A 25,652-nucleotide genomic window follows, 5' to 3' on the forward strand; every position below is an offset into this window, starting at 1 on the left:
TGCGGGAGACTTTTACTAACAAAACAGTCAAAAGCCTCGTTAAGGAATATCTGCACAGCCGGAGAGATGCCGGCGGTGGACAGGACATCGCCGACAAACTGCACGTGCACCGGGCCTCAACCGGTCATTTGGCTCTTTTCTTATTTTACAAGTGAACACATTTAAAATGTGAACAAAGGGACCTCCTCAGAGAAAGAAACATAATGAATACTAAAAGATTACTGCTTCGGGCAAAAAAGCAACAAAAACAAACCGCTAACAGCTTAAAAATAGAGCTAATTCGCTTATTGGTGTCTCTTTTTATTTTATGTTTTAAGAAATTCAATCCTCCTGCTGGCTGAGTATACTGCATTATGTTGCTAAACAAGAGCCACAAATAAAAGTTATAAAATTAATTAAACCTGACAGAAAGAAAGAGAAGAGGACTCGAGAATTTAGATTAATAAAAATAAATGCAGAAACAAATAATAATAATAATAATAATAATAATAATAATAATAATAATAATAATAATGTTTGGCCAAATATTAAGGGACTATTGCCGTATACTACCATGTCACCATGTGATATTAATGCGAATCAGACACGCTCGGTTGCGCCAGATTGTAAAAGATTTGGGATTTATTTTTCTCATTTTCGCTGTCTCTCAAACTCTTAGGTAATCTTGACAATATCCTAAAATTAAGGACGTGATTGGAGCCAGCTTAACCAATTTGACTACCGACAGACATAAAGGCCCATCTTGTTTCCTTAACTGCTTCATTCCAGCGTTTTATAGTCTAGAAAAGGCAAATTGCCGGCGCGGCTTCGTTGTACCAGATCTTTGCGCACGAAGCCAAGTAACCTATTTCAGCGAACATGATGGGCTTAACGATTCATAATTAGGCCAATTCGATATTTACAAGTGCTCATTTTCAAATGGCAAAGCTGCTTAATGATGCTCTGATTCTCCTCCACTGTGAATGGACGTGTGCGCAGTAACGGACCCCCCCTGATAATGCGCTTCGTGCGGGCCTCCACAACATAAACACAAACAAAACATTTATGCAACACTGAAGTCTAACGACGACTGAATTTAGGAGCTGTTGCTGCTCGAATTTCCGGCTTGATCCATTTACACTTGTGCTGTTTTCTCTCTTTTCCCCCACATATTTGGAACACAAATGTTTCCACAAATGTCATTTAATAAGCATCTGGCTTCCCCGGAAAGGAAGGGAAGAGTCCTTTAAAGGTTAATAAAAATATATAATTTTTTTCTCTAAGTAGGAGGTTAAGGTCCTACGCCATGCAACAACGGGAATCAAAGCGGTCATATTCATCCCCTAATTGCATTAATGTCATGTGTTGTATCTCCCGCGTGTTTACAAAAAAAAACTGTCCCCCTTCTGAGCTTGACCTCCCATTTCTACTGGCTGCATAATAGCGGAGGTTGAAGCTCGGTGTGGGCCCTACTTCAGACGTGCGTCGAGCCTGAAGGTCGGAGTGCTGCGTGTGCGTGTGTCTGATCCACTGTAGGCTACTGAGGCGGCATCAGCTTGAGGAAGGCATTTCTCTTTACCCCGACAAACCTTCAGGGGGCTTTTAGCATTTGTTCAGTCTGCAGTCTCTGGAAAACATCTGATTCATTTTTTAACCAGTCCCAGATGCGCCAGTGTGAGAGTGTGTGTGCATGAGCGCGGCAGTGTGAGCCTGTCAGTGCGAGAGAAATTTGGGAGAATATCTGCTGTCTGTAGAAGGGGAGGGAAACAAGAACCGTGTGGATTTTTTTAAAAATATATCTTTTTAGGTATGAACGCAGATACGTGCGTCTCATACTGCGATATGACATCGATGGATTCATATTATAGTACATCTACTGCGCAAAGTAGAGATCACCAAGCGAACCCTTTCAGGACTTTCCCAACCACTGAAACAAAATACAGTCCCACGTTCATTCCGGGTAAAGGGCAGGCTTACGGAGAGAAGTCCAGGAGTCCTTTCCAGCCGGACTGCCAGTCACTGGATGGCGCTGAGGAGGGCACCTTCAACAAATACCAGCTCTTCATGCAGCGACCGACCTGCAAAACTCCCCCGGAAGGCAGCAAGCTGCACCCGGACAGCACACACAACGGGACGCTCATCTCCTGCTATGGTGAGTGCGCACAAGACAAAGTGCGATTTCTGCAGGGAATATATGTGTTGGCCAGAAATTTAACGGAAATGCGAGGCAGGACCGGACATTTGCAAGCAATAAGTGCAATTTATAGTATTGTCTAACACACGGTGTGAAAATAAGCTGTCAAAGTAGAGCAGAGAGGAGGAGAAAGTGTGCGCATTAGTGTGCCATAAGTTCGTTTGTTGAACCCATCAGCCTGACTGGAGAAGCCGAGGTATGAAAAGAAAACACATTTTGAAAAACAGACCTATTTTCTTTGAGCATAACTGGTTCTGACTCAGGAATATAACCTTCACATTAAAGCCCTTAAATCCGGATAATTGCAGAAAAAGTAAATATTAGAAGTAGGCTGATTTTTTTTTTTTACAAGTCTAGTGAGATTAAAGGATTTTAGGTACTTGTACATCTGCAAGGTGAGTTATAATTAATGCATCAAACCTCTGGGTTTTATTTTGATTTAATGAGGCGCTTTGACCAAAGGCAGTTTGGTATTTTTGTGCCTTTAAATCGACTTTTTGTCCGTTTTTTGCGCACTGACGCTACAAAATAAAAGCACTAACGCAGAATTTTGTTTCCTGTGTCTGTCACTGCATCGCTGGACTGGCGAGCCCGCAGCACCGCTGTGACTATTCTCACTCAACTACAACTGCAGCATGTTATCGTCAACAATAAATTATCTTGATCGCTGACAAATAAACTCAACTCGTGGAATATTGCTGTTATTATTATTATTTGGGGCACTTTGAGACCTGTCTGCGTTACGCGGAACCCTCAGCCTTACAGCCTATGAAACATAAGGCCTAATTTTTGGAGAATTTTTTGGATGTGCAGGGCCTATAATTTTCTTTCCAGCAAGTCCTGCTTATTCTGTGAGAGTAAACACAAAAGGGCAATTTTTTTTTTCAGGTGTCTTTGTTAATATTAATTAATCCATTTGATGGAGGTTTATAAGCCAAAAGCAATGCTTAGTTTATGTCCCTTAATTGTCCGTGTAGTCAACTTCGTACCAAATGCATTTAAATAGCGTTTATAATGAAAGCTTTACAGTTTTGCGACAATCGACAATTCTGGAGCCACGCTTAAGGTCGGCAAAAGAAAAGGTTCTGCTTTTATTAAAATCAAAACAGACAACTTTATTAAGCCGATGAATCCGATTCAAATTATTCCGAGTAACAAAAGGTCAAAAGGGCAATAGGGTGAAAAAAGTAACAGACAGTAATCTTAAATATTTTTATGTCATATCTCTATAATATTCTACATCAAAAATCAGATTTTGGTGAACACTGAGGCAGACCGGTTGGCGTCAATTCCAGATGTTTACCACAGTGATATAGACGAAAACATCTGTTGGGATCACAGCTAAAACTAAGTGAATCGAGTCCTTTGCAGCAATCCATCCTAAATGCATCTAATGCAGTTCTCACTGAAGTTCAGAAAAGTTCCAAAATTTGAGATCTAAAAACTGCTCATTACACATAATGAATAAAAGTGCTTTGGTCTAATTCTGCTCTGCGTGATCTGCGAGGAGGAGACCGGCAGTATACATTTTTGTATAACCACCATCACACAGCCACAAAGTGCAAAGTGTTCTTTTTTGTTCTGAGAAAAAAAAATGGTGTCACTCTTCACTTTAGTCTGAACTGTCACCTTTTCTGCCTCCAACATTTTCAGCACCCCTGCACTGAACTAAATCGACTTGGCAAGTGCATTGACAGAATCATTTAAACACCATCATTAAATGCAACATTGCCTCCCTTGAGGAGAGCTGTGCAATGTTAATATTGAAAATGTTGCAGCCAGATGAAGGCATCGTGGCTCTGGGGAGGATACTTTGGGGACTTGCCAAAGCCTCAGGCGTCAACAGGGTTGTGCTGTTATGTGTGGTCCTCAATGGGAGATATATTGCTCAATACTGATGCTTTATCTCCATCATGATGACAAAACTGTCTTGTCCCCAAAGGGAATTTTGAATGTGGTAACTTCAGCTACGGCTCTAAAGCTGTTTATGGCAAATCTCTATGTCATTCTGAAGATTTTACATGAAATTGTTTTCATACATCAAAACACCCAAAAGAGAGGCAACCAGCTAGGCCATCTCTTTTAGATGTGTATTAAAACGGCCATTTTTTAAATATACATAAAGTGCAAAGAACTGGAATTTTATATTATCGTGGAATGTATTTAATAACTGCTCCATAATATCCACATTTCTTCTTTTAAATTTACACCTTTGATTTAGGAGATCCAAAACCCCTGAAACACCTTTACATTCACATGATTTCAGTGCAGCTCAGTACAATTCATCTGAGAAAATTGTAAAGTTATAGAAATCTAAGAAATATTTTAAAATCCAATTTAAATATTAATCAAAATATTTCAAGCTTTTTTTTTTTTTAATTTTACTTTATTAAAAAATAACATCCAGGTTCAGGTGGTGTGGATATACTCTTAAATCTTGTTTATTAATAATACAACGTTGTCTCATAAACCACGTGTGTAGAAAAAGCAGAAAACAACCCTGACTCAGCAAGCATGAATCAACATGCAGCCGTGCACAGTAGTGGCTCCGATCGGTGGGACTGTTCATTCTAAGCCTACGTTAATCAGGTAGACTGTCCTGCAGTGAAGACAGGGATGGAGCCGACTACCTGCTCACATGGCGATGAATGAAATAAAAATCCCTGGAGCTGATCGAGAGCTGAGGAATGCAGGTCAGCGCCGCAGGAGAGGGCCGCATTAATGCAAGGCAGATGTGCATTACTGGATCCTATAGTTATTATTCATACTCCCCAAACATCAGATCTCCGAAGCTACAGAGAGTCCCCAAGATGACAAAGTGGGACTGGTTTACATAACCCTGTCTCAACAATACCTTGTACAAATAAGCAAGGAGTCAGAAACAGACATGGAGATTGGGTAATGATTTGAGAGACTCGAGAGAAATGAGAGGGTTTCCAGGAAAGCGGCACATGTGTGGGAACGACTGTTTACGTGCACAGCACTTTATTGAACTCACTGTTTAATTTTAATTAATTTCAGTTTTTTGCCTTTGATAGGGGCTGCTCGCTTCAGAGAGGAGATCATATTGTTTCATGAACATAAAGCAATCATTAGAGTATTCTCACTCAGTATTTATAAAATGAAAGTAAGGCTTAAAGGTGGCAATCAGAGAGACACTAGTATTGTGGTAATACTAGTACAACTCGGGCTAAAGGCTCATATCCTTTTCGCCTCTTCACAAAATAACCAAAGCAAATTATACACTCCGAAAGTACAACAATTGTCAATCTTTGTACTTTTAAACAACCCCTCCTCCTCCTCAGTGGGACATTGAGCATCCTGTGATATGTAAAACATTTTCTCAGCATATGAAAACCAAAACACAAGCTCAAAAAGTCCTGGCAGCTCTTTAAAAGCGTCCTGTCAAAATACAGTATTCTAAGTACGCATTAAAAGGCTTGGGGAAGTGATGTCACAGGATACACATGTGCTGATGACTAACACATTGTGTTGATTTTAGCAAAAACGCGAGCGCCAGAGTGACACCTGTGATCGTACCAGCATGCTTCTGCGAACCAGAATAAATTCGAATACGTAATGAGTGAATGCTTGGAAGCAGTGGCTCATATAAATGTGTGACTCGGGACGCAAAGGAGCAGCAACTGGCCCGCCATGAAAAGAAATATACATCCATATAGCTTTGGCAACCCGAGATCTTGTACTGTGGGGTGTTGTTTTTCTCAATGTCAAGTTCCTGCTTGTATCTGTTCCTGCATTCACTCTTTCTGCTGTGTTTTGCTGCTTTTATGCTTAAACATTCAGTCATCCCGCTTGCAGGCGAAGGTAACACACATACCAAAAATAAAGCGACTGACTCGGGCCAGCTGGCACACACTGTGGGGCCTGTTGTGCTGAGTCTGGCTCTGTGGCTTCACCTTTACTACTTTCATCAGTTAAATCTGACTCTAATCTAACCTCTGCAGGGTTGTTGAACAATGCGAACATATGGCCGCGCAGGACTGTAGTGTGATCAAAAAGAGACATGGGAATGGCAAGAATTTGCTTGCCACTGTGATCTACTAGAAGAGAGGGATTTTGTAATGACCAACCTAATTGTAATGTTGCAGCATTGCCACATTACATTGCCAATAAATAACATTTGCCAAGAGTGGCAAATGTTATTTATCTTAATGCTTAATATGCAGTTTATATACAGTTCAAACACGTGAATGTTTTTCTCAAGATTCTCCACGTTTAAGAAAGACACTTGTGTTCTTCTTCCACTAGTTTCCCCTCAAACGACCTTAACCCCACAACTATTTTTTGCGCATTTTGATATGAGACAGTGAGCGACCCAGCCCAAGGTAATATGACAGCAGTGAGGTTTAACAGAAAGACTTTTTCTGTTTCCCAGGGAATCTGCATTCTTGCATGAGCCGCTGGCATCGATCTCTCCTCAGGAACATCTGGGAGCCTCCCTTCCACTGAGGAAACAACAGTCAACATCAGGTCTTAGAGCGCGGTGCAGAAAAAAAATAATCCGGGTCGAAGCATGTCTGCGAGCCGACATTAACTGTAAATTAATAGTCACCTGTTGACAACCAAACCTGAAGGAATATTTGACTTTATTTGGTGGAGTGCTGCTGTCAGCTCCGAATGCTTTGAGAGAACATTTCAGAGCACTTTGTTTAAAAGCATTCCCTTCCCTATTTAGTGTTTGGTCATTAACCCTTCCCCAGGTTACTAATTTATAGTGTTTCTTTTATTTGGCTTCACTTGACCCTCCCTGTCCCGTTCCATAAAAACCGAGAGGGTGCCCTGTTGCTTTACAACCAGTTAAATTACACTTTGATGTTTTCTCTCTGTTTTCAGCAGTGATTAAATTGCTGACCCTAGTAAACACCTGACCTCGGCTAAATGAAGAGGTCTGCAGCTTGTCACAGAGAAACTGGCACATTGCGCAGATGGTGCGTTCACATATACGTTGCTGAATGCTCAAACTAGAACAACTGTCAAAAACACATTCCTGTGAATGCCAAAAAAATTCGGAGCCAGCACAGTGGAATCTTGGCTCCCAAAAGAAAGCAGTGTGTGATGGCTGTGTTCTCCGGAGCAGCGTGCAGAAGAGACAGCTCAGCATGCGGGAAAACTGAAAGATGCTTGTGGGAAAGGATTCTGTGTGGTTAGCGTGACAGAGAGAAAAGGGATGAGTTTGGCATACTAGACAGACAAAAGATGTTGATTATTGCAGATTCCAGTGTAAAATATGGTGGTAAAAGACTGGGTTAAGCTCAGAGACTTAAAGGGAGAGTTCAGCGTGGGAAAATCCCTGATTAAGTCTCTTCTTGGATCTGATGGATGAGACAGTTATTAACACTTATAGGGATGTATGCTGTAGCCAGTTAACTAACTGTAGACTAGTAACTAGTTAAGCCCAAAATACATCTATAAATAGATTTCAGGAAGAGCAAAATACAGCCAGGTGATCAAAACTGACTCGCAACAGTCTCAATTTCTCCTGCAAAATCACCAAAGAACAACGAAAGAACAACAAACAAAGTTAAGGAATCTTGAGGCAAATGATTGCAAATAGTCAATACTGCTTTATGGGATTTCCAGTGCAATATACTGCAGTATAACAACATCAAATCCCAACCTAAATGAATGGAGAGAGACTCATAACCACAGTTTAAACAGTGTAAGGGGCATAAAAACACACCACTCAGATCTGATGAAATCTGTTTAGATGAGTGACTTTGCCTCAAAAAAATGTTCCCCTTTAACGTTATACTTCCACCACGCTTGAGCAAAGTTTTACCACATTATGGATGAATTTACAACCCAGTCCTGAGTGCTGACACAATCACTGTCACTCGGTTATCCCATCAGAGTGCTGAAAATGGGATATGAGACACAGCATGCCACCACACAACTGAAAGGGTCATGAAAGTTAAATGTGTGTGTGCATCAGTGCAATAAAACTGGATTGAAATATATGTTTCTGGGTTCAGCTGATATAAAGCACGTAGCTCAGGATGGCTCTTTGGATGCAAGGGCAGGACAAAGCCCCTCTTTGGTAGTATCTTTGGCAAATTCCCCTATATATTTCTATTCAGGATTCTTTGATTGTCATACCCTACAATGTTTCTGTTAAAGGGCATGTTTTTTGGATCTATGCACAAAGAACTGAAAATGACAAAGTTTTTACCAGACACAGTCCTGTGACAAATTAAGTTCACCCTTACTGCTTCCATGGGAATTAAGAGGGTAAGTAGGAGCCAGGCACTGCTAATCAAATGCATTTGAATAATTGATCATTAGCAAATGTGACCACCTCTCTAAAAGTAGAAGTTTTAGCACTTTGCTGGTTTGGAGCATTCAGATGTGTGTTAACACAATGTTATCATTACTGTCCCAGAAAATCCACTCCAAGGTCAGAGACAAGAGCGACATTTCAAACTCTACAGTCCTCACTGAGCATGTTAGATGTTAAAGTTCAAGGCAGTACAATTAGAAAAAGACAGAATAAGTATGGCTTGTTTGGAAAGTTACTCTTCTCTCTAAAAGAAAAATTTAAAAAATGGCAGTACGGCTTAGGTTTGCACAGTTGTATCTAAACAAACCACGAGAACTTAGTGACCTTTAAGCAGAGGAGGCCAAAGTGGAGATGTCTGGCTATAATGCACAGTGCCACGTTTGGTGAAAAGAAAATGCAGCAGATCCACACAAACACCTCATACCAATTGTCAAGCATGGTGGTGGGGGGTTGATGATTTGGGCTTGTTTGGCAGCTACAGGACCTGGGCACCTAGGATCACTGAGTCGACCAGTGAACTCCTTTGTATACAAAAGTATTCTAGAGTCAAATGTGAGACCATCTGTCCAAAAGCTATAAGTTGGGCAAAACTGGGGTATGCAAACAGACAATGATCCTAAGCACAGCAGCAGATCTAAAGCAAAATGAGTGAAAAAGAAAAGAATAAAGGTGTTACAATGGCCCAGTATAAGCCCGACCTCAACGTAATTGAAATGCTCCAGAAACCAAAGAGACCTTAAGTTCTTGCTACAAACCTCAAGGCCAGCAAACCTCAGTAAAATGAAGCAACCTTATAAAGAAGAGTGGGCCAAGATTCCTCCACAATGATGTGAGACATTTGGTAAAGTCATACAGAACACAATTATTTCAAGTTATTGCGGGTGAAGGTGGTTCTACAAGCTACTGAATCATGGGGTGTACTTAGTTTTCCTCTTTTACATGACTATATGTTATATATATGTTACTTCCTGGTGGAATTTTTTAGTGACAGGCAAGCAATTTACCTCATCTTTCCAGTCCTTATGCCTTTAGCAGGCTGCTCACGGTAGCCTCACATTTAGTTACGGTTATGGGATTGGCATTGATCAGTGGATCCAATGTCTGGATAAGAAAAGAAATATGTGTATTTAACAAAATGTTAAATCATTTTTTTAATTGCACTGACAAATTGGAGTACCTCCCACACTCCATCCTACCCTTTTCCCATCTCCTCATCTGTGTGCAGCTGCAGTCTCACAGGATATGTGCCCCTTGCTCAGGGGCATAACTGGATTTTCTCTCACAGATGCAAATGCCAGACAGGAACCTGGAGTTGACCTGTCTTACTTTACTAACACTAGAGCCATGCTCCTGCCCAGAGGCAGAATAAAATGACTGTACGTAGCTCGAGGATACGAGGCCAGCTCAGGGGTTGGTGATGTCAGAATATCTGCCTGCATGGAGACTGTAAAAAGATCTGACAGGTAGGCCACTGCTGTATGAGGACATGAACTCCAGTTGGGCAACGCTGTGTTGTTCCATTAGTGTTTCAGCCCATGTAGGTCTGAGCCAGAAAGCAGGGAAGGGCTGCAGCAGTTCTGAGGGGATGACTATTGACATCTCATTGTGGGACACACAAGCCCAAAGCGTACTAATCCATGAAAACAAACATGCTTGTTGCAGACAACCACCGCCTAACTTCATCACCCTAAAACTATTCAGTCATCTTGTTAACCACTAAAAAACAAGACTCTGTGACTCACTGTGTGTCAAAAGGTGTCAACTCTTTCAGTGAGGTAACTTTCTAAGAATGACACACAGCGATTACTGACGTTACTCAGAAGAAAAATGCAACGTAACAAAAGCAAATGCATGCATACAAGCCCATAACTTTCAATCATTTGGCACTTCCTAACTCTGAGAAAAATTCTGTTGGATTAAAGTAATGGTGGTGTTGCACAACACTCACAAGTCTGTTTATATGGAGGAGACCATTATGCGCTGGTTTCAGACCAATACAGTTAGGACAGGGCACTCTCCATGCCCATTTGCAGGAAAGGCAAACAGAGGCTGACCGAGCACACTGTTCTCACTGGCCTGCAACCAGAGCCCTTCTGCTTATTTATTCACACGGCTGTTTGTTTATTGAAGGAGAAGGGACAGCTTTCTTCATCTCTTAAAAGGAAACAAAAAGCCAGCATGTGCTGACAGGAACAGAGCAAGGTCTGTAACAAAATGGATGCACTGAAAATTGAAGGTGACAAACACAATGTTGTTTACATCTCAGGGGGAAGGCCGTGGGGTAAGCGTGGTTGCCCCCATACACAAGGCCCGCCATACACACGGCCCGAGACGCACAGGATTTTGTGTGGCTCGGATTTCAGGTGGCGTGATTGAGAGATGTGAGGGGAGAAGGGCTCGAGGGTTGTGTTGCAGGTCACACCAATGCGTCGTGACATATCTTTCAAACTTTCTTTCCTGCTGCACACAGACGAGGCCTTTGAACCTTAAAATAAAACATCACAGAGATGATGTGTGCTTAAAGTAAATGTCATTTGGCGGGGATGCTGTAATGTGACGATGAGCAGACACTCTTGGTGGCTTGAATGTGATCATTCAGCCACATTTTAATGACACGTTGCTCTAATGAATGTTCTAACTGTAAACGTGGGACTATTACTGAGAACACATGGCGGTTTTTATTCATCTGTGAGATGGTCAGAAAGATAACTGTCTGTTTATTATTACACAAATGAACTGATTTCACAGTAAAGCCACACTTTAGTCAATTTTGAGAATGTTTTCTAAGTTGTTAACACCTTATAATACGAACAGCGACCAAGGGTGTAATTGATATTTAATCAAATGGAATTTCAGCACATTTCATTTAAACTTACAAGGCAATTATATTTACATACAAATACTTAAAGGTTGGTACTCTAGAAAGAAAGGGGGTAACAAGTTAGGTTTTTACAGGAAAAAAGAAATAATTATACTGTCAGTAAATTTAAGTCGTGTGTGAGTAATTTTAAGAACTACGTAAATATCGTTAAAACGTTGCACTTTTTGGGTTGCATTATGGAGTTACTTAATCTTGTCTTTTTATATCTTTATATTTCTACATTGTTATTTAAAAGTCCTAATGATGGTGAGCATCATGGTTCATAATTTTGTATTATTTAATTGTCCTTCTCTTGTAATTAAAAGGCAAGGTACCTACCTTTAAGTATATATATATAAATATAATGACACTGTAGTTTAAATAAAAATACACTGAGATTCCATTTAATTACAGGGGAATTACACCTTTAGTTGTGGGTATAGTTATAAAGTATTACCTTCATCTTTTAATGCTTCACCCAAACGCTTGTATTTTCACATTTTAAATTCCACATTAAAGTTTTGAGCAGTAACAGGAAGCCACAGAAGGAGTACTTGAGCGATTTAGTGCTTGAGAGCATTTTGAACTAAAAAAGAACGTATAAAATTTGTGTGGTGCCCCTTTAAAAGAACAAACTGTTAAAAATAAACGTTTTGACCTCTTCTTTACTTTTCTTATCTCCAAAATACAGGAAAGGACAGCAGCAGCCTGACAGAGTCTGAGTTGCCCCAGAGCGTCGACCCTCCTGGGATGGAAAGCAGCTACCTGAACCTAAAGGACACTGGAGTGAAGGGGCAGAGCGAGCGCCCGGGGTCGGACCTTTCTAGCCCACTGGAAAAAAGCGAGGCCGAGAGCAACAAAGGCAAGAAGAGGCGCAATCGCACTACGTTCACCAGCTACCAGCTGGAGGAGCTGGAGAAGGTTTTCCAGAAGACACACTACCCTGATGTATATGCCCGTGAGCAGCTGGCACTCAGGACAGACCTGACAGAGGCCCGTGTACAGGTGAGGATGAAGTCAAAACAGAGGGTTACGCTTGAAAAGCACCTTTCTGCATTGACATAATCTAAGAAGTCCTTTATTTATAAGAGAAAATGAATCTCTGTCATCTAATCAAAATATCACCAGATTTTATTTATGTCATCGAAACAAATTACTGTAATACACAATTAATCTACTTTATGACATATCCCCGTGTTGTTGTTGTTCCTATATCAATCACAAAAATGTTGATCCAGGATCAAGATTGCAGCTGACCAAAACTATCACTAGCAACTTGCTAATATATTTATTATATTGTATACATTAATTAATAAAAACAGTTGTAATGCTTGTCCCAGAAGAGACTTTTATATGAACAAAATCATTTCTTTTCGTTTTCCTCGACAGTCCAAAGCAACATCACAACAGTGTGATTGGTTAGTTGCACTTTTGGACAAACATAATTATGATGATGTAAGAACAACACCAGCATAGAGATGTCAGACAGACTGGGTCACATGCATACCCCCCCACTCAGAGTCATGGTTCAGGGAAAAACAAACAAACAAACATTAGGTGTTTTGATTCTATTGGCACTGTAATAAAACATATGGTTTAGGAATGAGCATGATCGTGTTAAAGACAATGTTGCATTGTGAGTGGGAAATTAACAACTGTCTGTCCACTGGAGAACTTTGAGACTTTAATACAAACATATGTCATTTCCGTGCACTTGCTGAAGCAGCTGATGGTGTCCTTCTGTCTTGTTAAGACAGTTTCCATGAGTACAGTTGTTTGCACGCTGATAATCATTGGGGGAACTGACAGGGAAGGCTGAGAGTTACAAAGACTGTTCCTAGCATTAGACAGCAAAGCCTATTGTTCTCCATCTGTCTTTGTGCCTGCCAGTTTTAGATCAGAGTGGGATGGAGGAGACTTAGGGAATACGCTGCTCTTAGCACTTACACGGTGTAGACTCTGGAAAGGGTCAGAGGCCAAGGGTTTCTCCCCACACCGCCATGTTTAAACTACTTCGCTGCACAGCTCTGGAGGCAACGAGGGAAAACACATGGAACACCATCAAAGCTATTTTGGCATGGATATAAAAAACACTTTGAGATGCCAGTTTCAATTTCCACACATAGTCCGAGACATAGTCAGGGACAGAGAACCGGGCCTGGTCCTTGTGGTGGTACAGTAAAATAAGTACATTCATGTTGCATTCACACAGACCCATCTATGCCCCAGATGAATATAATTAACGTCTTCATCTGACAGGCACACTGCAGACTCTGTTGAGTCACTGTGAGGTTTGACCCATACTTCTAAAATCAAACCCTAAATATGCACGCAATCAAGACTAAACCCCACAATTTCAACTGAAGGTACATTGAGACAAAGTCCAGGGATATCCAATTGTTGAATACCAAGGGGCACTCGATGCTCGGAAAGCTATCGAGAATCCTTTTCATCTGCAAAACAACAGCAATTGAAATCCAGAATACAGATGTTTTCTGCCAAATTGCTAGTGTCAAGGTCCTACGGTTTCATCCTCAGTTTTGATGTTGAATGTCTTCATAAAATCAGGCTGCAGCTTTCCAATAACACAATCTGTGACTTCTGGTGCCATTAATTTCTTTAGAAGCAATTAGCTCAGAGTCTCGTGACTTGAACTTCACCATACGGCCTACTTTTTATTGAGGAGGAGGCTGTACGTGATTGACTGCTGAGGCAGTCTATCAATTGCAGTGGTCCTAGATGACAGAGATGAGGTGAGACGGCTGGACTTCAAAGCTACTTTTGGAGTTGTGGACTCTGCCCTCCCTTTCTCCCTCTTCCTTTCTCTCTGCCTGCTGGCTCTGGAGCATAAATAAAGCTCTTTAATGGCTCTGTAAGCTGCATTTCGCTGTCAGCGTCTTTAGCAATTACTGTATCACCGCCAAGCTATTTGAGCTCCAAGACCACTGAGCCACCTTCCTTGCAGATGTCTGCTAAAATAAAATAAACAGGAGTCGTGAGTGTGTGTAGTTGGTAAATAGCATCATTTTGGGTTTTATATATTATTAACCACTGGTGTTCATCATGACAAACAATTAAGACAATTTATGTTAATTGGAAAACTGCTTGCACAAAGACAGCAGTGACCAGTTTCTCAAGAACTGCATGAATTTATAAGTCAGGGACTATGAGAGATGGAGCAGCAAGGGACACATCTGACTCCACAATGTTTCCCGAATTATCTCTCTGCCAAACTATTTGGCAGGGGTCTTGTTCCTACTGCCGTTCAAAGGAAAAGCTACGTAGAGCAAACTCTCTGTGAAACATTACACACTCAGAAACCAAGACAAGGGAAATATATGTGCTCAGAAACTGTTTATGAAAAAGCTTCCAGTAAGTGCTTGAGAGGGTCCAGGTTAAAATACTGCATTTTTTGGAGAGCAACTTTGAAATGTGAGTATAACATGGTATGCAAATGTGTGTGATTCTGTGTGTATGTGTGTGCACGCCTGGTCCACTGCTCTTGTCTGCACGCCTCTCAAAGGTCAGAGGGGTTAGCTGCGGAAAGCCGAGGGCTTAGGCATCAGGAAATTAAACATGAAATGAAAACAAGCTCCAGTTTGAACATTCTCCCATCTCACTTTCCAATATCCCCACTTCCCCTCACTGACTTAAAACGGAGGGAGGAGAGAGACATGGAGAGAGGGGTCGGAGTTGGGGGCGGGGTGGCGAGGGACAGAAGAGCCTGAGCTTCAACACAGGAGTGGGAGTACAATAACGGCGCTGGGTGACTGACAGCAGAGCTTTGAAATATGCGATTTTTAAATATTTTTGATAACAATCTAAGACCAGAATCAAGAAGGTCATTCATCAGGCTCTGTTGCTATTCTGACAACATTTCCTCAAAGAGTTTTATAAATATTTAAATGAAATGTGACTATTTTCATAATACAGGTAACCAAAAATTAAGGCTAGTTTACAAAGACGGAGGGAAGGGCAGTACGACTCTGATGGTTGATCCAGCAGATGCTCTTGTCCTGCATGTATCTAAATATTATAAAAATCCAGGAAATCTAGCTACATATCATGTGGTGCCAGCACAGTATGAAAACTGAATGAGGCATCTCTATTTGTCAAAATCACAATTAAAATTAAAAACTTAGGTTTGCTGAGAAAGAAACACGTATTTTTCGTGCAGGGCCCTGAAAAATTCTTGAAGAGTCTGAAATGGCTTTAGAATATAAGTAAGTTTACATTGTGATTAACTGTTTACAATGTACCTGGCTTGTACCAATCACTGTTGTATCAATAGACTGTTACATTTACTATAAAACTAAATGAGGGTACCGTGGACATCATAAAGACCTTGTGGTTTACCTGTGGCGAGTTAGTAAATGGACAAACTTATACGCCATCTTTCAAACTTTGCCAGAATTGCATATATCTGGAGGAAAATTGAGTCCTTGAGCTGGTAATACATTAATCACATTAGTAACATATCTTTGTAGAACTGAGGCTGTAATGAAACTTAATGTTGCTGTTTTCATGTTGGGGCTTATATTTGGAAACCTGTGATATTATGAGCTTGTGCAACCAAAGAGCCACCAAAGGAAAGGCATGACAAATCTTAAACAATAATAGATCCCAAATCCTCAGGAGGAGTATAAAATAGACCCACAAACCTACTTCCAAACATATGATATAATTCAAAGGGCTCCAACCCCTCACCTTGACATTGGGGTTCAGTCACAACCTCACATATCAGCTTACCACTCAGTAAGGGTGAGCTGTTCTCTAATCTCACCAGCTGACCCAAAGAATGTCGGAGTCAGACGAGACTTCTTTACGTCAGTTTCTTGCAAAAATACAGACATATGGATATGTTATTCACTTTGACTTTGCTAGGAGGTCAATGCATCTAAAAAAATGAGACGATGAGTTTGCAGGTTAGGGTGCTTATAGGTGGTCTTATCTCATATGTTTAAAGTCAAGTCCTTACTATAAGAAAATCAGCATTTTGCAAATATGCATTTGTACGACAGTGCTCAATTCTGCCACCAAACTTTATTGTTGACTGAGAGAAATGGCCAGAGACAAGAGTGGGGATTTGAAGGGGATGACTGAAGGGAAATTGCATGTCAGGGACTGTGAAAACCACAAGCTGATTGGGCTGGGAATCAGCCCAACAATCCAAGTTCTAACCCTTGTGTCAAACCGAGGCTGCCCTCTCTTTTCTCTTTGAAGAAGTTTCCCCCTTCTCTCCAGGGAGGATAAGATTCAAACAACCAACAAATAGATACAGATAAACATGTGGAGACTCCCAGTAACCCCCTCTGCTTTTTCTATTCTCTCGCAAGGAGATGTGAGAAAATTCTACAGAAAAAAAGTTTAACGAAAGATGCAGTTGCTGTGATAATCTGTATGGTTTAATCTGTATCTGTTGACTATTTTGAAACATACAGTACTGTATAAAAGTCTTGGACTACCCTTTATTTCCTTATATTTTGCTTCCAAGGCGCCAGACTTTCTCAGAAGTTTTTAAAATGGTCTAAGGTTTTGTTTGGACATTGGCTCTTTTTTCTCTCTCATTTTCAGTCCAATCTTTCTAACTGACCATTTTTAGATGAATGTTTTTTCTTGTTTGTTAACCCAGCTAACAGTGACTTATGCATCACTCAAATATAAAAAAAGCATCTAACTCAAGGGATATGGGGACTCAAGGGAACTCAAGGGAACCAGTGTTGTATGTAAAACGCATCTTAGTAAAGAATCACTTTTAAATTTTATCTTTAGGCACTTTTTTACTAGCCAACTGTTACAAAAGCGCATCATTTGTTCATATTTATTTTATTGAATCTACAAAAAATGCCAAAGATAACACACCATGGCAGAAGAAGTGGCAAGTCTATCAAAAGGTCAGGTCCTTAAAAAATAGGGGGGGAAATCCAGCAAATACCTGACACAGGACATGTGAGATCCGTCCATCTACTGTTTTACTGGAACCACATCAGAAATTGCCTGAGTGGATGGGTGGCTGTCAAGAAGTCATTCTGAAGGTAGAGAAACAGGGAGAAAAGGCAGAGGTATGCCACATTACACAAGAACTGGACTGAAAATCAGTGACAACAGCTCTTCTGGAGTGATGAAGGTAGATTTTATATTTCTGGTTGTCGATATGTACGGAGAAAGTGAAGAGAGAGGTAGTGCAGCCTCCTGTACAATACAATGGAGGCTCTGTCATGGCTTGGAGCTGCATTTCAGCCCATGGTGTCAAGGACCCAGTGAGATTTTGATGCAATATCGTCTGGAAAGCATCTCATTGGCAGCAGCTTCAACATCACAATGATCACAAACATACTGACAATGCAGTAAAACTATACCTGGATAGAAAAAAAATACACTGTAGAACACTACTGCTTATGTAATGGCTTCCCCAGAGCCCAGACCTCAAAATCTTCACAGAGAATAGAACAAAAGACCGCTAACACCCAAAAAAGACCTTTAAATGTCCTTCAAGAAGCCTGAAGAACTATTCCCACAGACCGCTTAAAGAAACTACACGCAAGTTTGCCTGAGAGAGTTCGGGTTGTGTTGAAGAATAAATGTGTTCATGCCTATGCCAAATAAAACAGTACTTTTGCAAAGTACTGTTTTATTTGCTAATCATCTTCTTTTCATTTTAGTTCCCAAAACAATAGGACACACAACTGGGCTACATAAAACAGAATAGTACTAAGTTTGCAACTGAATATTATTTTCATTGTTTGTTATTAGAACAAATGAATTCTTCATTTATTAAAACATTAATTATTTTACCAGGTAGTTGTATGTGTGTAATCAATATCTAGTATGTATTTTTCCTTATTTTTATCCACACTCATCAATATCGTGTAACCCTAGATAAGGAAGAAACCTTTGGAAGAGCAAAAGTGATGAGATTTGTCTTCCAGTATGTAGAACATCATGAATTTCTACAGTGTATTAGGCATCACATCAATTAACACTAAGATTTTAGGGGGGAAATGTTCTTGGGGAGTTCTTTTAGGCTTCAGCCTTCATAGCCATCTTCTACTTTGCAGTCATGGAGAAGTGGACTAAGCAGCCTGCACTTGGTCTGTCAGTAGGTTCCCGAAAGCTCAACCCTCTGAGAAGTAGCAAGTCTACAAATCTGAAGAGCAGTAGTCATTTCATGTGCTACAAACAATGCTCAGTAAAGCTAATGATGAATATACACACATACATATACTCTATGCTCATATATACAGTATATAAGATAAGATAAGATAAGATAAGATAAGATAACCTTTATTAGTCCCACACGTGGGAAATTTGTTTTGTCACAGCAGGAAGTGGACAGTGCAAAAGTTATGAGGCAAAAATTAGAATACAATAAGAATAAATACAGTACACAACTGTACAGAATAGAATAAAATAAAATACTATATACAGTAGAATAAAATAAAATAAATATACAATAAGATAAAAATAGAATACAAATACAAATACTATATACAACTGAGTAAAAATACAACGATGACAGAAAGGATTATTGCACTTAGTATTATTGCATATGTATGGATGTGTGTGCTTGATCAGTTAAAGTCTTTATTATGGAGTCTGACAGCAGTGGGGAGGAAAGACCTGCGAAATCTCTCCGTCCCACACCGTGGGTGCCGCAGTCTCCCACTGAAGGAGCTGCTCAGTGCTGTCACAGTCTGCTGCATGGGGTGGGAGATGTTGTCCATCAGGGATGACAGCTTAGCCGCCGTTCTCCTGTCACTCACCACCTCCACTGGGTCCAGAGGGCATCCTAGAACAGAGCTGGCCCTTCGGATCACCCTGTTCAGTCTCTTCCTGTCCCCAGCAGAGATGCTGCCGCCCCAGCAGACCACGCCATAAAAGATAGCAGAAGCCACAACAGAGTCATAGAAGGTCTTCAGGAGTGGGCCCTCCACTCCAAACGACCTGAGTCTCCGCAGCAGGTACAGCCTGCTCTGCCCTTTCCTGTAGAGGGCGTCTGAGTTATGAGTCCAGTCCAGTCTATTGTTCAGATGAACACCAAGGTACCTGTAGCTGTCCACAGCCTCAATGTCCATACCTTGGATGTTCAGTGGTTGCAGTGGAGAATGCTTGTGCCTGCGGAAGTCTACCACCAGTTCCTTGGTTTTACTGGCGTTGATCTGGAGGTAGTTCAGCTGGCACCAGTCCACAAAGTCTTGGGTCAGACCTCTGTACTCCTTGTCGTCCCCATCAGTGATGAGGCCGACTATTGCAGAGTCATCAGAGAACTTCTGCAGGAAGCACTGGGTGGAATTGTGGGAGAAGTCTGCAGTGTAGATGGTGAAGAGGAACGGAGCCAGAACCGTTCCCTGTGGGGCCCCCGTACTGCAGACGACCCTGTCCGACACACAGCCCTGAGTCCTCACATACTGTGGTCGGTCGGTGAGGTAGTCCAGGATCCAGGTAGTGAGGTGATGGTCCACTCCAGAGTTCACCAGCTTGTCCTTTAGAACCGAGGGAAGAATGGTGTTGAAGGCACTGGAGAAATCAAAGAACATGATTCTCACAGTGCTTCCAGCGGTCTCCAGGTGAGCGAGGGAACGATGTAGGAGGTGATATATATATATATATGTCCTGGTCAAAAGTTCAACATTTGTTCCATGGATTATACAGAGGATTCCCCACTGGATCCCACTGTGCTGACATGTGGGAGAGAGCACACCTTTCTCAGAGTGATTTATGCACGGCTACAGGCCCAGATGTGGATCTGTCGACGCGGGCAGCCTGAAGGGAGGCAGACGTCTGTGTATCAAAGGGAGGAGCTGAAACATGCAGCACCAGGGGAGACTCACCATTTTCACATCAATAGCTCAGTGTGGACGGCACTTTAAAGACACGTCAAGTCTTAAAATCGGGTCTCGGACTTTCATGTGCGGGAGAATTTATTTGCTTCACTGTCCTCATTTTATGTGGTCTTTTACTTTGTCTTTCTTAGCAAGAAGATGGCCCAGTTTTCTGTGGGAAAAACTAAAGCACTCTGTGTACTTTTTAGGAGCTTTAATGGCCTCGTTTAAGAAGGATAGTCACATTTCTGTTTGATAGTGTTTGGTCTCTATTTGGTTAGAGGTATTTTCCTGATAGTCTGTTTTCTTCGCAGGTGTGGTTCCAGAACCGCAGAGCCAAGTGGAGGAAGAGAGAGCGTTTTGGCCAGATGCAACAGGTCCGCACGCACTTCTCCACAGCTTACGAGCTGCCGTTGCTCACTCGACCTGAGAACTATGCACAGGTAAATGTTCAGTCCTCAGTGGTGTGCACATTACAGATAGACCTGATGGCAGATATCAGAATTGCAGTTAGGAAGTGTGAAATTTGCTCTCTCTTAACGTTTCTTCGGTCTAAGTGTTAAATTTGAGGGCTTCTACTATTAACAGCAGCTGATGTGGCAAAAAAATCAAATCAAATCAAAAATAATTCTGTGCAGGTGACTATTCCCTCGGGATGAATAAAGTATTCTGATTCTGATTCTGATTACTATGGCGGGACTAATATTTTTCATGTGTTCATTTGAAACAACAGTTATTATGAAAATATCTCCTCCTTTTCTTCTCCAGATCCAGAACCCTTCATGGATAGGGAGCAGCAGCGGGGCATCTCCGGTGCCCGGTTGTGTCGTGCCTTGTGACTCTATGCCCTCCTGCATGCCCCCTCACCCTCACGGTCCTGGAGGCGTCTCTGACTTCCTGGGTGTACCAAGTCCAGGAAGCAGCCACATGGGACAGACTCATATGGGCAGTCTGTTTGGGGGCGCTGGGATCGGTGGGGGAATCAATGGCTATGATCTCAATGTTGATCCAGATCGAAAGTCCTCCAGCATAGCTGCGCTGCGTATGAAGGCCAAGGAACACAGTGCAGCCATCTCCTGGGCTACATGATGTTCCAGCCCGATCCCAACCTGCCCCCATAAGGCCCCTGCCCCGGAGCAGCCGTCAGCAAGCACTATGGGGGGAGGAGGCGAGCACTAATGATAACACAGGTCAAATGAACAGGGAGAGACTGTGGAGATAACAGAGGCCACCGCAGCTGCCGATGCAACCAAGACAACTGTGTCTATGATAATCAGCAGATGCTGAAAGTGAGAGACAAGCAGAGGTGTGACTTAGATGAGAATATCACCTAGATGTTCATTCTTGATTCCTTGATCTCTCAGGTCTCATGCAACTATGGTGTTTACACCCCAATAAACCGTTTAACATGACGCTGTTTTCAGTAAAATTCAGCAAACCCAAACCTGGTTTTATTAATGTCCTCATAGCCTTATAGCCTATAATGCCAAGTACGGTATCGTCATTTAAAGAGCAGATCTTGATTCACATCATTTGCCTTCTTCATCCTATCTTTTATACCGACCATCCCACCACACACCATTCTGTTCCACTGCATAAACCAGTTCATTTCTGTACATTTCACTAGTATGTTGTTGGGAGTTTATTTCCCTGCAGAGAAGGGCAGAGTAAGTGAACAGAGTCTAACTGAGCGAGAGCAGACATGGCCTGCCAATTGAGTCTGGGTGGAGGGCAGGGCTTGGATTGGCAGCAATTTCAAATGAAGTTGTCATTTCCCTCCCAGGGTTCCCTCCACAGGTTCAACTAATAGGCTCAGGCTTCAGGTTACAGGAAATGGTGTCTCCATTGGCACAGGAATGCACAGCAGCAACCTTCAACACCAGCTTACCACGCCAGCTCTAATCAGCAACCAGCAGGAATAGACACAGTTAATTAGCATCAAAATGAGCCTTTCTGCCCTGTGAAAGCTGCAGTACATCACAGTCTACATGGTGAGGACATACGGCACACACACAGAAGTGATCGCTTCATCACTAGACGCGGGTTCAGCAGGGATGAAGGTTCGATTCATAGCTTGGTAACAGAATCTTATACATGCCAGAGACTGCAGGCCAAATCAGTGGGCCTAATCGTCCCGAAGAGCATTCAGTAATGTTTGGTCAATGTGATGACATTAGAGCTGGACTACAGGAATGTGGTGAGCATGTCCAGTGATTGTAGGGGTATCTGTGTGTGTGTTACCCCGCCGGAATAAGCTTGTCACCAGAGCTGGGCTCCAGGCCGAGGCTAGAGACAGGCTTCATTAGCTTTTTGGCTGATCTCTCTATGACGCATGCTGGGCTACATATCGGTTTTCTTTCCTCCTGCGTGGATGATGGCAAGAAACCCAGTGTGACGTCTTAAAATGTCTCGCTGCCCAAAACCCAAAGATATTCAGTTTATGGTAACATAAGATAAAGTTAAACATCAATTCAACAGTTTGTTTGGTGCTTTTGCTTGACAAATGACTTCATTGATCAAGTGTATATGATTATAGTGGTTGAGTTACTGTGACCCACTGCTGCAGTCACATCTGAGATTTCAGCAATATAAAAAACCCTCTTTTAATGGTGATACTTGTCTATTCAACTACTAAATGTTGCGTCAGCATCTCAAACCAAAACAAAAGGGCCCGCTGGCCACTGCTCACCTCCCTCATTTCATATTTCAGTTACAGTTAGGAAGGTATTTTACATGACAGCCAAAAACACCAAAATCCAGTCATGATAATTGGCTGACGTCTGCATTGTGAAACTTATTGCATGGTAGCCATGTGCTTTAAGTCAGCTGATCATGAGCCCACCGTGGTGATGAAAGTTTGTGTTGCCGTTCTCCTTTTCCGTTCTGCTGCGGCTGAGGTGGTAGAATAATTTGACAATGAAGTGGAGGGTTAGCAGTTTGATTCTCCTCTCTGGGCAAGACAGCAAACCCAGTTTAATCTCAGTGACAGGCCCACACCTTGCATGGCTCTGTCCTCTTAGTGGTTGCTTACTGGTCTTAATCTTCAAGGTTTAGTTTCCTGGACTTGGAATAATTCTAGTCCTGGACTAAAACGTTTTTCAGCGGGGATCCTTATCAACGTTTTCTTTTAGTCTTGAGCTAGGCTTAATACAAGCCTAGGACTGATACAAGCAAACGTGCTACATAAGAACTGTCCATTTACTACTCCTCTGCTCTCTGTCTCACTGTGTGTACAGTGCGATGGAAACAAGCACAAGCAAAAGAGAGCAAAACAACAGGATTCAGATAATCTGAAATGATGTGACTGCACAGAAAAAGATGGATAAAATACTTATTTGCTTCTTGGGAAAAATGCTGATTGCTCAGCCTCTACATTGTCTTTTCATTTTTAGTGTCATTCTGGTCTCTTTATGAAGACGTCCCAAAGAGAGGGACTCACATGCACTAGCATGTACAACCATGTTTTCCGTTCAGAACATCAAAAATGTTAACGTTTACCTTTGTGTGTGCAAGGAAAGACCATTTAAGGAGGACCAGATGATGATGTCTGTATTCTCTTTATATATTCCCTGCAGAGGGTACTCAAACCTCAGCAAAGTAAAAGACAAGGACCTCTAAGATTAGAAATGTGTGGCTCAATCCTTACTTTGTCAAGTTGACCTTGCGTTGCCGGTACTCCCTCAGTGCTCCACTCCTCTGCAGCTCCGTCCGTGTTGATACTACTGAAATAAAGCAATTGAAATCCATGGTTGTAATGTCATATTGTGTGAATATGAACAATATAAATAATATTGTTCATTTGCTTGTACATTTGTTTTGCTTATTTGTCAAATAATGGACCACAAGAGATAAGCCAATGAAGTATTACCTTAATATTGCCGAGAAATGTAAAATTATGTTCTTTGTTATTTTGAAAAGTAGCCATGGAAGAAAGGCTGAAAACTTGTTCACATTTTGTTTATGGCTTTAAGCGTTTTTCTGTATATTAATCAAATATTTCCATGTATGATTGTGCCAGTGCAATAAGTTATTGCACTTAGATTGTCCGAGTTTTTTTTTAATCATTATTTTTGCCTATTCCACTGGGACGCTTCCTTTAATAAAGCCAGAGACTACGTGGTTTTGGTTTTGTCCCAGGAGAAACTAAGAAAAACTAAAAAAAGAGAAAAAAAACGAAGCCCGTCCATATTTAGCGCTGCTCATGTGCTGTATTTTTGTACAGAAGTAACTCGCTGTGTTTGTTAATGATGGTTTCTAAATGATTTTGAAATAAATTGATCTCCAGTGGTAGAATGAGTGCAAATAGTTTTGTTTTTCTTTCTTTGAAAGGTTAAGAAATTTAACTCATGTCCACCACAATCATTTTCTGAAAGAGAAGGAGTTTGGTTTATTTGGGCTGTTTCTTTGGGTGAGTGAATGCTGGCTGTAGGATTGTATTTAACGGATAGATGGACAGCGACTTGTAAACAATTATTAAACCGACACATTGAAAAACCAAAAGTAGTGGCTCTATAGTTATAACTTTTGGAGCTACTTGGTGTTTTTGTCCCTTGTGAATTTGGGAGCAGCTGAAAACATTTCTTGAATAAACAATAAGAAATAATGTTGTGCAATGTTTTATGTTTTCAGCAGTAGCACAATAAAGAGAAAAGTAAAATTTTCAGACTCTAAAAACACTCAGCAGTGTACTGCATGATCACAACAGTGACCTACGAACTTTTCATACAGTATATGCAAAAAAAGCACTGACAGTAGAACCTATTGTTTAACTGTTTATCTATGGTCAGCTAGTTAAGAGTAGATCATATTTCTTCCATACAGAGAGAAATCATCTTTGTTGGTTTCTTGTTAAATTCAGAATCCGTTTAAAATGTGTCTCCTTACATAAAAAGTTCTGAACGATCAGACCTCATAATAGTTACCTCAAATCTCAAAAACATCAACATATTTCCATTTGAATGCATAAACATTCTGTCTTCTGTATCTCTTCTCTTTCTCCTCATTCCCAAACCAGTCACGACACATAGCTGCTCCTCCCTGAGCAGGGTTCTGCCGGAGGTCTCTTCCTGTTAAAAGGGAGTTCTTCCTCCCCGCTATTAGTAAATTGTTGTTCACATGTGATCATGTAATTGTTGTGGATCTCTCACTAAAATTGTAGGGTCGTTTCTTTATCTTGCAACATAAATAGCTCTTATGGTGATACAAGAAAAAAATGTAACTGAACTGAACATAAAATTACACGCATTTATTAACATAAATAGAAAAATACAATAGGTGCCTCTAAAAATGAAATAATTAACATTTTTAGTGATGTGTGTGTGCGAGTGTGGATGTGTGTCTTTCTGTCTTTCTGTGTTCTTGGGGTTGATATCCGATTCCATCCTTTTTCTCGCATCAACAGCGTCCAGATGGGATGCTCTGCCTAAGCCATTAGACTGAAAGTTAAGCCTAATAGTTTGAATGTGCTTTAAATACCTACAGGTGGTCAATCTAGCTGTA

General features: G+C 41.3%; 1 protein-coding gene across 1 annotated transcript; it reads left to right on the top strand.

The window, feature by feature from the left end:
- The first annotated feature begins 1,429 nt into the window (after positions 1-1,429).
- alx4b (ALX homeobox 4b) lies at positions 1,430-24,450 on the top strand. Its single transcript, XM_004567714.3, has 4 exons — positions 1,430-2,131; positions 12,023-12,336; positions 20,468-20,596; positions 20,922-24,450. The coding sequence occupies exons 1-4, from the start codon at positions 1,789-1,791 to the stop codon at positions 21,240-21,242; spliced, it is 1,107 nt and encodes a 368-aa protein (XP_004567771.2). The 5' UTR covers positions 1,430-1,788; the 3' UTR covers positions 21,243-24,450.
- The last annotated feature ends 1,202 nt before the right edge of the window (positions 24,451-25,652 follow it).

Source organism: Maylandia zebra, linkage group LG7, assembly GCF_041146795.1.
Source record: "Maylandia zebra isolate NMK-2024a linkage group LG7, Mzebra_GT3a, whole genome shotgun sequence".
NCBI lineage: Eukaryota > Metazoa > Chordata > Actinopteri > Cichliformes > Cichlidae > Maylandia > Maylandia zebra.

Coding starts and splice junctions, on each gene's coding strand:
- alx4b (XM_004567714.3), top strand. CDS start 1,789: ATGAACGCAGATACGTGCGTCTCATACTGCGATATGACATCGATGGAT. Junction 12,337..20,467: donor TGACAGAGGCCCGTGTACAG/GTGAGGATGAAG, acceptor TTTTCTTCGCAG/GTGTGGTTCCAGAACCGCAG. Junction 20,597..20,921: donor GACCTGAGAACTATGCACAG/GTAAATGTTCAG, acceptor TTTCTTCTCCAG/ATCCAGAACCCTTCATGGAT.